The sequence below is a fragment of the Mobula birostris genome, chromosome 3, assembly GCF_030028105.1.
Source record: "Mobula birostris isolate sMobBir1 chromosome 3, sMobBir1.hap1, whole genome shotgun sequence".
NCBI lineage: Eukaryota > Metazoa > Chordata > Chondrichthyes > Myliobatiformes > Myliobatidae > Mobula > Mobula birostris.
The window spans coordinates 207,919,516-207,932,451 of record NC_092372.1 but is presented as its reverse complement, the minus strand read 5'-3'; the positions used below and the strand labels follow the sequence as shown (position 1 = coordinate 207,932,451).

The window sequence follows — 12,936 nt, the reverse complement described above, 5'->3', positions numbered from 1 at the left end:
AGCCTGTGAATTATCTGTTGAAAACTAAGCATTAGTTGAGAGCAGTTGTATAGATTCCGTTAGGGAAGAGGTTAAGTGACCGGCTTTATGGACACAAGAGGCAACAACACAATGCTGGAGGGAGTCACCAGGTTCATGGAGGGAAATGGCCATTTCCTTTGTAGATACCACCTGACCTGAATTCCTCCGGTGCTTTGTTGAAATGTTTTGGTTTTGTTTTTTTGTTGACAAGTCTGCAATGATTATAAATATTTGAATATCAAAATTGTTGACATTCAGTCATTCATTCAGGACTGTTGACTGTTGTCACAGACTTTCTTGTAGCTTTAGCAGTCATTTTTGTCAGGAGAGTACTATGTGCTGCTCTGGACCTTGCTGGGGTATTGGAAGTTAGGTGTAGACAAACAGGCAAACTCTGGGCCTATGTGAATCTGTGAATTGGAAATGCTTTACTGAATTACTCAAATCTAAATTGGGGAGTTATTACTTCAAAATTCTTTTCAGAAATTGAAAGTGCGAGTGAAAGATGATTGGGGAAAAATTGGATTTAAAAATACTCTTAATAGAAATTTAGATATGAAGGAATGAGATTTCCATTTTGTGCAAGGACATTTTCAGTTGATAGCAGTTGAGAGTTATGCTATAAAAAATGCAACTGAATATAATACATTCTGTGGTTTAGTGAGAATTAAACACTGGTATTGCTTTTAAATGTGGATTTGCGCTAATGGTGATGCAGAAGTGAATGCTGTTTTTTGAGCAATGAGGTCAAACTTTTTTCTTTTATTTGGAAGTGAGGTGAAGAAAGACGATGGCAAGCATGTTCTTCTTGTAATGCATGAGAAGTCTAGGTCAAATTGTATACAACAACCACCTGTGCACTACACAAAAATCTATGAAGTCTTACTGCAATTTAAACTATTTAATTGCTTGAAGAAACTTGAAATAAAAATAATTAGTGATTAACGTATTATACCATGAATCACAACGAGAGAAAATCTGCAGCTGCTGGAGATCCAAACGACACACAAAATGCTGGAGGAACTTAGCAGGCCAAGCAGCATCTGTGGGAAGGAGTAAACTGTTTCAGCCCAAGAGTAAGATGTTTCAGCCCAAAACGTGGACTGTTTACTCTTTTTCCTAGATAATACCATGAAGTTTTTGTGTGTAATTTCTGATAACTTTTTTTTATTTTCTTTATTCTTTATTTTAAAAATAATGCAGGTGGTCATCATGGTGAAGGCTTTGACTTCGGTTTCACATTCCGCAATCCTGAAGATGTTTTCAGGGAATTCTTCGGAGGAAGAGATCCATTTGCAGATTTCTTCAGTAAGTTATTTTCCACCTTGAATCATTGGGATGCCAGTATTATATTTTACACAATACTTTGCACATGAAGGGTAGAATTTCCCTGGGAAAGAAATTCTGTGGGGAGCTTAACTACTTCAGTGGGTAGTTGAGTCAAACTTTTTAAGAAAACAAGCTTTTCGTTTTCAAAAATTAAAAGAAATTGTAACTCTTAGGCAGTGTTAGCTTTTAGACTTTAGAGCTGTATGTTGAGGCTTTTGTATTACAATCAAGTAACTGTTAATTGAAGAAAATTCTTGTACCAGGTCTTATGCATGGATTTGTTTTGACTGGTGGAATATTTCACCAATGCATAATAAATTCCAATCATTTTGTTCAAGTCCAAATGTGTTGGAAACTTCTCTAATTTTAATCGAGAGCTTGTAACTCCATTTGACAGTTTGATCAAGTTTATCTTGTGCAGCTGGAGTACAAAACTAATTTATAATATTCTTCAGGGGTGATACTTTTGTCTTCCTTATCTGAAACATTGAAATATTAAAAGGTGGTGGGGAACCATGGTAGCAAAGCAGTTAGAACGACACTATTACTGACTGAGGGCATCTGAATTCTGAGTTCAATTCTGATGCCATTTGTAAGGAGTCTCTGTACATCTTCCCTTTGGCATGTGTGGGTTTTCTCTGGGTGCTCCAGTTTCCACCCACAGTCTATAGAGACACTGGGTAGGTTAGTTGGTCATTGTAAATTGTCCTGTGATTAGATTAGGGTTAATTGGGGTTGTTTGGGGCTGCTGGGACAGCGTGGCTCAAAAGGCTGGAAGGGTCGACTCTGCACTATTTCACTTGAATAAATGAATACTCCTGAGTCTGTAATAGCATACAATAATCTGTCTTTGAATCTTTACCTTGGTGAGTATCCCCTCTACCTACCAAGTTATACAACATCCTGAAATTTAAAAAAATCTTGTCATTGTCTCTTATTGTGAAAAGTGACATAATTCCTGGATTTCCGTATCCAACTGCATTATGGGAGTAACTTTGACTGAAGGACCTGACATTTCAAGGTTCCTTTTGAAGAGCACTTATGGCAGGGCAATAAATGATTTTGCCCACATCCCGAAAAATTCAAGTAAAAAAATGTAACTTAATATGTTGAGCACTGATGCAGAAGGTTTTTTGTTCTTGGAAAAGAAATTAAGATTTGCTGGAATTGTTCACACCATGCTTTCAGGAAAATTAATGCTTTATAACTGAATATGTAGTAAAGAATCAAATTCCAGAACTGTAATTATGACTATAAAGAGCACAATTGTTTCATTTTGTGGCTGTCTTGTTTAACAGTGGATGATCCCTTTGAAAGTTTTTTTGGACAACGACGTCGAAGGGGTCCTGAGAGAAGCAGGGGTGGAGGAGGGCCTTTCTTCTCTCCCTTTGGTGGATTTCCTGCTTTTGATACTGGTAAATATAAAATGACGAGTTTTTGATTGTATAACCGTTGCTCATGGGTTATGAATCTTGAAACGATTATCGATATGTAATGCTTCAAAACTTACAAATTTATAGTTAAAACCATGTTATAATTTAAACACAAATATCTGTATGTAAAAACAAATGCTGACTTCACTAGCAATTGGCTGGCTACTTTTGACAAAGTTCTCATTGTTTTGAAATTGATGCTGTACACTCCTGATATCTACTTTGGAAAATCGAACTTTTTGTTTTGCTCAGGAATGGAGATTTGACTTGAAGGAATTGTTAACTGCAGGGCAAGTCTAGCTGACTAAGTATATGGGGACTAAAACACTGCTGGACCAGTGACTATATATCATTAAATCCTCTTAATCGGGTTCTTGGCTGTCAAACTAATCAGTAGAGCATATTGAAGGACAAGTGAGGATATTGTAACAGGTTTTAAATGGAATGCAAATTCTGTCTATTTTGGGTATAAAAGTTTTTGAATTTGACATGAATTTATTTCTGATGTGCAGTATGTTTCAAGTTTGCAAAAATGAACAAAATTATGAAGATGTTTCTTCATTGTCTAATACAGAAATGAGTTGGAAATGATTCTTGCGTTCGAGGGCTGTTAGACTTTTAACTTAATACATTTGGTTGTGAGCTAATATATTGTGATCAATGTTTGTTAACATAAATGTATTGTGGGAAAGTGGACCTAAAATGATAAATTCAGATTTGTATTTTTTAATAGTGAAGTAATGCCATTAGACTTTCATCTGTTAACTGCGTAAGCAACGTTTCTTTTCAAGTCCTTATCAATTTAGAAACAAAGTAGTTGAGAGTTGGAGTTGGATATTTGACACCTCAAATCTGATTGTCATTCATTTGATGATGCCTCTTTCCTGCTTTTTCTCTCCCACATCTCTTTATCCTGAAGAACTATATTCAACTTGTTGAATATATCTAATGATTTGGCTTTAGCTGTTTTCTTTGGTAAATTCCATACATACACTACAGTCTCAAAAGGATTTTTGTGTTAATCTGCTCTGGGATTCTCTCACTGTCCCTACATTTAGACTTCCAGTCCTGTTGGAATTATATTGGTTTGAGAGCTTCTAAGCTCTAACTAGAAGCCTCATTCATCCAGTCTCTATATGTCTGCATGCCAGGATGGTGAACCTTAGAATGCTTGCTCTATAGAAGGCATATTTCTCCTGAAGGCTTGAAGTTGTACATAATACTGCTGGTAGAAATTGCATACAATCTATTCAGTTTTATAATTATTTCTGTTAGTATATATCTCCCATGACTGAAAAGAGGCAGAATAATTCGAAACCTTTTGTTCCATGATCCGAATTTAGGTTGCACTTAATGTTGCATCAACTTGCAAAGAAAATTTAATTTTAAGTGAATTTTTAAAAAAAATTATTATATTTGTTGAATTCTTTCTATAGGTTTTACTTCATTCAGTTCATTTGGAAATCTTGGAACAGCATCATTTTCCTCCTCTTCATTTGGCGGTAGTGGAATGGGTAACTTCCGATCAGTATCAACATCCACAAAATTTATTAATGGCAGGAAGATCATCACTAAGAGGTATTCTAAGTTTTGTTATTCATGGTAAAATATCTAAGTTTAAATTTTCTGTTAAGATTTACTGAACTTATTCTTCTAACAAACCCTATATCTCCTCTTCTAAAGTTGCTTTATTTAATTTGGTAGAAATTCAGTTGGGGCAATTGATCTGTCAATCCTGTTCCTTTGGCATGTTATTTTATCATGGACTTGCATTTGTACACAAGTAGACTTTATTAGCACATAAAGGCATAGACGATACACCCCTCAAATCTGTTTCTCTATTTAATGAGATCATTGCTTCTACGTCAGATTCATTTAATTGTACAAATTCCATACCCTTCCTTTAGTGTGCTCATTAGAGTACATTTAAAAATATTTTTGTGCTGTGAATTCCTTTTGTAAATGTAAAGAAATTATATTCACTGGTTCCTTATCACATGCTCAAACTCTTAAATGGATTTCAAAATCCTCTGTATTATTGATTTCAGGCCAACTGATCTGTACTGTACTGTTTTCCCTCTCCTTGACCATTAGTTTTAAACTTTTCCAAACAATTGGGGCCATTTTTTTTTTAAATCTGAAATTTTGTTAGACCATTACTAATTCTAACTATATTGAGTGTTCGAAGTACAGGAGCTTCAAAGCTTTTGGTGCCTTTAGCCTCTCTCATATCACTAATATTTAACTTCCTGAATATTATGCTGCTTGGTCCTTTCTCTATTTGGAATTTTTTTTTTTGTTCTCCAGGCAAGTATTTAGATGTCTTCATTAGTGATGTTTGAGGCGCTTGGCACTTGTTCCATGTTAGAATTTCCTTGGCTTTACAAGAGTGCTGATTAACCCTGTCCTATCATACAAAGCAGAATCTAATAGAGCCTGATGTCTGGTCAATTGAACTATGGCGGGGTTTTGCAAATATTTCCTCTATCTATTCATTCCCTATTTTTGAAATTGTTACTTTGTTTTCAGATCAGTCACTCCTGTATGTTAGTTTTCCAAATCTATCTTTGAAGTTGATGCCTGGCTTTTAAATTTTCAGGATTGTAGAAAACGGCCAAGAAAGGGTGGAAGTAGAGGAAGATGGCCAATTAAAATCTTTAACGATAAATGGTAAGGAGCAGCTACTTCGGTTGGATAACAAGTAAATGTTCCTCATATTTAACATATGAAAATGGAGAGCATTCATGGGGAAAAGATTTTTGGGAAAATCCTGAAGGAACTTTACATTATTTGTTATGTTTAGTTCAAGTTAGTTCTGCTGCTCGTGGCACCAATAATTCGATGATGTTTATGCCATACTTGGAGTTTACTTTGACGGGACCACAAAATAGGACCATCTAGTATTTTTTTTTGAACTGTTACAAATTATTGATGCACTTTCCTGTATAACAGTTTCCATTGAGCATATTTACCTTGTGAATTTAAGAAAACTTGTCCACTCCAAATTTCTCCAGTTAAATGAATGCAGTTTAGTGTCGAACTTGCTGAACCTGTTAAAATTTTCTAACGCTCTTTTGTACTTGCCAGTAATTATAATTAAAAATATTTAATGACATAGTTTGCAATTTTGCTTTAAATTGTCTTTTTGTGGTTTTAGTTTGCATGTATGCCACATTAATTACGTTTTGGGACCTATTAGTGTTTATGCTGTTAATATCTGATCACATTGACAATTTAATATGTTGATGCTGGCAGAATGAAATCTTGATATTTGTTAACAAATGACATGAAAATGTTTGTGGCACAACCATTAAAAGGGCATGGAAAAATATAATGCGTCTATGTGGTGATTTAGTTTATTTGCAAATTTGCACATTTTATTTGTAGCTGTTTTAGTGTGCAGTGCTTTCTTACAATCACAATATGGCTTAAAAGTCTTAATTGCCTTGTGGAATAATTCCTACTGAATTATTAGGCATGGCAAGATGACCATCAGTTAAAATCCATTGTCTGGAGAGAATTTAAAGTTTGAAGAATTGAATAAAAATAAAATAAAATTTGAACAGAAGTATAAACATCTGATAAATAGTTGTATTGCATTTAATTTCATTAGTAAACAAATAATTAATGGCTTTCTAGTGCAATCTTGGAAGAAAAGCATTAAATAATATGCTTTTAACATTATTAGAGGTATTTCTTTGTTTAGCCAGCATTGGTCTCCTGCATAACAAAATATCTGTTGCTTAGATGCCAGTTTCAGACTGGTTTCAAATGCTTGCTGTACTTGTACTGAATGTACATTATTTTCAGTAGCAGAGGCCAATGTTAATTCAGTGCTACAAGACAAAAACCTGAACATAAATGACAAGTAGGCCTTAAGCTCTGTTCCTTACAGCTTCCTTGACAACATGTTCAGCAAGTGCCACTTTCTGCACAAAATGAATGTGAGCTAATTAAGTTAGTTTTCTTGAATTGTGTTGGCAATTAAAGATAACAAACAAGTTACTTTCATTTGGCTAGTTGGCAATGACCCATTCCAAATATCAGTAATAATCAAAATACTACCTAAACACTTGTGTAAATGCTGGGAAACCTTTCATGTTTCCATGGCTATTGGTGTAAAGGAGTTCTTGGAGACATCAGTGTTTCTGATTAGGTTCTAATTTTAATGTTTCCTTTTATTGAATTCCCTTTCACAATTTCTTAACCTTTTTATTCCTTTAATTATATTCTCAATATTACTCCTTAATCTTTTATAAGGAAATACAAGTGTATTCAAGGATAACCTGTTAATTATGATTTAATCTTTTTAACGAAAGACCCAAGTCTCTGAATCCATTGTGGTAGCTCAGGGATTTTAAGATGGGTATAAATTTAATGATTACCACCACACCTAAACCTTTTACAGGCCTCTATCGTCCATTGTTCTTAATGTATTTTAACTAGAATATTGTTTACTGTTATGCTCTGTTTTGTATTGCTTCAGCCTATCTATGTATCCTAATAAACTATTTGCTTTTGTTGTGGCCTAACAGCACTGGTTGTGGAGTTCGATGCACTGTTATTGCACACATTTTCTTTCATCAATTTAACATTTATAAATAGTGTGATGTGTATGTTCAATGTTGACTGTGTTGGGGTGCAACCTTTTATCTGAACAAAGTTACAATGTTTAAGGTGGTGGAGCATTGACAGATTTTGATCCATCTGCAAATGGTAAACAATATTAACATTGTCCTTGTCTAATCATGTGAAGGATAATGATCCAAACATTTCGGGATTTCACTTGCCACTATTCCAGCTTCAACTAATCTTTCCACCAATCCACAGCTGATTTTGAGGTACTTCATCATGTTGAAGTTTAAATGCGGTGTCTAATTGTGATGTTATCTGTGAACATGATAAGTGGATTTGGCATGTTGGATAAGGAGGGTAAGGTCTCACCAGATCAGTAATACAAAACTGCATTTTTTTTTTTTTTTTTTTTTTTTAGCAAAGCTGTGTTTTGTTTTTATTTATTTTTGGCGACCTCTGTCGATGTCGAGAATTGGTAAAGAGTATCCCTGATATCCTTCAAACTTTCTTCCCACTGACATTAGATTAATAAGCCTACAATAGTGCTTTGCTTTTTGAATATTGAAGCGCCATCAGGATGATCCTATAGATCCTTGATGCAGTCCTTGTGATCCTCACTAATATAACTTAGTTTGTTGTTATGGGCCAAAATCCAGATACAGACTATTCTTTATACTGATCTTTTGGCTATTCGGAGGACTTGAGCACTTGTCAGGTAGCAGAGCATGTTAATAAAAAATCCTTCTTATTCACTGTGGTTAGCTTGATTTAACAGTGCTGTTTTTGAAACTGAGAAAATTTTACATTTGGATAATTTTGAAATTTTATTTCTTATTCCATAGCACTATTTTAATGTCATTGGATTTATCCATTTGTCCAAGATTGTTGAATTTTTGGTAACTTCAGTCCTATGAAATCCAACTTTTTGTGAATCAATTAAATTAGATCACTTTGGTAGTGTGTTTGCACATCATTTGAAAAGTTTTATCTTTGATCATGAGTTAATTATGAAGCTGTTTAATGTTACTCAAAACTATTTAAACTTCATTAAGTGACCCTGTCACTCAACTTTCCCTCCTTGCTTCCTTGTACAGTTTGAGTCCATTTTTATGCGCTCGGACAGTGGTCCCCAACCACCGGGCCGCAAAGCATGTGCTACTGGGCTGCGAGGAAACAATACGATTTGGTGATATGAAAAGATAGGAGTCAGCTGCACCTTTCCTCATTCCCTGTCACGCACTGTTGAACTTGAACATAGGGTTGCCAACTGTCCCGTATTAGCTGGGACATCCCATATATTGGGCTAAATTGGTTTGTCCCATATGGGACCGCCTTTGTCCTGTATTTCCCCCGCTAAGGTAGAGCGTTCCTATGAAACCGTTCATAAGCCGAAATGGCGTAAAGTGAAGAAGCAATTACCATTAATTTATATGGGAAAAATTTTTGAGCGTTCCCAGACCCAAAAAATAACCTACCAAATCATACCGAATAACACAAAACCTAAAATAACACTAACATATGGCAAAAGCAGGAATGATATGATAAATACACAGCCTATATAAAGTAGAAATAACAGAATCGGGAAGATTAAGCCAAAACCGATTTGTGGAAAAAAAAATCAGCACGTACACGCATGCGCACAAAGGTGCCCGCGCAAGGCTTTGTGGTCATGGTAGTTTTTTCTTGGGGTAAACACAAGTGTCCCGTATTTGACTGCAACTTTTGGCCCTTATTTGGGAGTGAGAAAGTTGGCAACCCTACTTGAACACCTCTCCCCTGCTCTTCTCTCTTCCCCCCCCCCCCCCCGGTCAGTCGGTCAGCGGTGCAGAAAAGGTTGGGGACCCCTGCGCTAGGAGATTAGATCTTGTGCTTATTATAAAATGCTATTGACACTAATGTAGCTTCATGTGATGCTTTGCTCGTAATTAAGATCATTATAATTAATCTCTACGCACACATTCCTGTTTGTTTCTGACAGGCACGCTTAAGCATGTAGCCAACGATTACTAGAATTTGCTACTGTATCATTGTAAAATAAATGCTGCAAAGAAATGCTAACATAAGCTGCATTGAACACAACTCGAGCAAAATTTTAATTTGCTGCATCTTAAGAAGTTGCCTGACAAAAATGAGGATTGAACTTGTTCAGACTTGTGTACCCTCAAGCCAGCCCTGTAATTATCTGGGCCTTGGTGTCTATTCCATGGGAGATTCATTGATTTGCATTCTTTATGCAGTAGTCACAGATTCTGAGCTGTTTTGTGCCAAGCTTGATTCCATACTGCACATGCAATTTCATTACTCCACCACCAATACCCAGAAAAACATTACGTTGCCTTCCCTGATCTTCACCTGTTTTTTTTTAAAAAAAAGGTTCTGTATTATTCAGGTTCATTCAGAAATGCTTCTATTTATGGGTTTGCTGAACATTTAAAAATAAGCAAAAGCTGCAGTAAATGCAGCAATTCTCAGAAGGTCAAGGTGCATTAATGGGATGAAGCAGTTACTTGTCAATCTTTCATCTTAAACCTGCATACAAACTGATGTGGTAGAATCAGACGCAGGAAGTATGGAAGCAATATTGGGAAGCATGTCGGGTTTTAGAATTAATGTGATTCTAAGAGAAAAGAGCTTTAAAATAACCAGTGAAAGAATCTTATATGAATACCAAATAAAATACTTTGATAATAGAGCAGATAGTTTCAACCTAGTTTAGAGATTCATAGAGTTCAAACAGAAAGTGTACCAACTCTGGCCCAACTTGTCCATGCCGATCGAGATGCCCATTGAAGCTAATCTCCTTCAACCGATATGGCCCATGAAAGTAACCTTTCTGACATTGTATCTGTCCAACTGTCTTAAATATACTTCTAACACCTCTGGCAGCTCACCTAAGTATCCACTGTTCCCTGTTGGAAGCTTGACTCTCAGGTCCCTTCTAAATTTTTCCCCACTCAGATCCCCCTTAAATATTTCCATACTCACTTTAAACCCATGCCCTCTAATTTTTGACTCCCCTAGGCTGGGAAAAATATTGTGACTATCCTATCAATGACTTTCATAATTTTATAAATCTCTTTATCACCCCTCAGCCTCTGCTGCAAGGAAGATGGTATTAGTTCATGTAGTCTCCTTGTAATCAAAGCCCTCTAAGCAACATTCTTTTCTGCGCACACTAGTTTTATCTAGTATGGCAGACAATACACAACTGTGGCCCAGGTGACAATGTGTACATCCACAGCATGACATCTAAGTCCTCAATGTTTTGGCATATGAAGGCAAGCATACCTTGAGTTGCCTGCACTGTGTCCTTCTGTTGCCACTTTAAAGGGACCATTACTTGTCATGTTTAATAACACTCCCCATGGCCCTGCCATTCTATATGTCCTGGTCTGCATTAAGTTGCCAAAATGCCTCGCTTTGTACTTGCGAGTTAAATTCAATTGATGTTTCCCAGTTGATCTAGATCCTGCTGAAAGCTTAGAAAACCTCTTCGCTGACCACTGTATCACCAGTTTTGTTGCCGTTGAAGCTTGTTTATCATGCCACCTACATTCTATTTCAAATCCTTGTGACTAACAACAAAGGAATCCAGTATCATTCATTCATTGGCAAGTATATTCTGAAGCTACTTATGGATGTAGTTGATATTTTGGTGTATCTGGCCCCTATCCATTTCATCTGGTGGTATTAATAGTTAGATTCCAATTTTCCTTCATTATAGTATTGGAATTGCCTCAGAACTTAAATGTTTCTGAAATAACCTTTATGGAAGAATACTGAGGTTCTCAATCTATCTACTAATTAAACAGCATTATGAGTTAACTGTGAATTTAATGTTTCTGAAATATTGTAAATACATCTGCCTGTTACGTAAACAGTTTAAATTGAATGTCTTTCCACATGGATATCAAGCAGCAGTTTGTGTACCTGCAAATTTTAGCGCTTTTTTTTTTGCAGCACAGCACAAACCATAGAGCTTCAAAGAATATCTTGCAGTTTAATGTGAAATGCCACTTAAGTGCTTTTTTGATTCTTTTTATTTGGCAGGAATATAGCATTTAGATTAGGTCACTGTAGAGACAGCACATTAATAGTTAGTACTGTACAAAATCATTCCACTCATTATCTTTTGAGCCTTTGTTTCAGCAATCCAAATCTCCAACCCACAACTGTACAACTTAGTGTGGTTTTTGACTGTTTCTGTTACCTGGCATTTAAAAACAAATTATGGTAATGATTCTGATAGTGTTTCATGCGCCATGATTTCCCTTAGCTCCTTCTCTCTCACAAGTAGCTGCTCTAAAATGGTGACCTCTTATTGGAGAACTATAAATGTATGAAATCAATTGACTGCAAAAGACCAGCTAGTGCATCTAATCTGTAATGTTCAGTAATGAAGCTACAAAGCAGAATGAATTTAAACATGCTTACTGCATGAGTGCACAGTATTTTTTCTTAACATCGGTACTCTTTTCAAAAGACTTTACTGATACCTAAAGTAATTGGATGCCTAGTAATTTGTACTTCCATATATTTGCAAGCTATTTCAACATGACCTGATTATTATTTAAGATACTTTAAATTAAAAAAGGGCTGGCTGATTCCATATCCGAAAGTAGCAGTGTCAGAGTTGTAGAGCTGTATAGCACAGCAAAGTGCCCTTTGGACCAACTTGTCTATGCCGACTATAATGCCCATCTACACTAATTCCTTTTGATTGCATTTTGGCTCTATCCCTCAGCTTCCTTTCCTATCCAAGTACATGTCTAAATACATTTTTAAGATTTATTTGTCTTTACCACCACCCAATAGAAAAAAAAACTTGCTTTTCAGTGTTCCTAAACCCTTCTCCCCTTTCACTGTAAACATGCACTCAAATTTTGGATTCGAATATCCTGGGGGGGGGGGGGGGGGGGAGACTGATTATCTGTCACACTTATGCCTCTCATTCTTTAAAAACCTTGAAGTCTACCGCTGATCCTCTGCCATTCTTGAGAGAACAATCTTTTCTTGTAGCTATAGCTGTCCATTCCATGCAACACCCTAGTAAATCTCTTCTGCACTCTTTCTAATGCTACCACATTTTTAATGTGACATCTAGAACTGTACACAACTTTTTTAAGTAGAGCCTAGTCAAAAATTTGCATACCTGCAACATTGATAAACTGGTTTATCACCTACCAAAGTACAGTTTAAAACAAAATCATTGTTTTGTGTGCCATCCCTACAGATCATTTCAATCTATCTCATACTCAGTGCTTTAACCTATGGAGACAAGCATTCAAAAGGCTGTCTTCACTACCCTAAACATCTCAATTGGAGTTTTCAAGGAATTTATGAACTTGCACTTCAGTGTCACTCTGTACTTCTAAGGTTGCTGCCATTTGCAATAATTTGTAATGTATGTCCTGCCACCATTTGACATCCCACTATGTATTACTTCACTTAAATTCCTTCTGCCACTACTCTGCTCAACTTTCTAGCTGATATGTGCGCCTCTGTATTCTTAGATAGATACTTTATTGATCCCAAAGGAAATTAGTGTCACAGTAGCATTACAAGTGCATAGATATAA

The 12,936-nt window shown here is 35.9% G+C and overlaps 1 protein-coding gene across 5 annotated transcripts in view; it reads left to right on the top strand.

Annotated features, from left to right (window-relative positions):
- The window catches only part of dnajb6b (DnaJ heat shock protein family (Hsp40) member B6b), a 116,107-nt gene that overhangs the window by 39,630 nt on the left and 63,541 nt on the right, over positions 1-12,936 (top strand). For all 5 annotated transcript variants that reach the window (XM_072254034.1, XM_072254035.1, XM_072254033.1 and 2 more), the window contains 4 exons: positions 1,225-1,329; positions 2,649-2,765; positions 4,220-4,361; positions 5,383-5,453. In XM_072254034.1, coding sequence (XP_072110135.1) covers positions 1,225-1,329; positions 2,649-2,765; positions 4,220-4,361; positions 5,383-5,453 — 435 coding nt within the window. The remainder of the gene's footprint in view (positions 1-1,224; positions 1,330-2,648; positions 2,766-4,219; positions 4,362-5,382; positions 5,454-12,936) is intronic.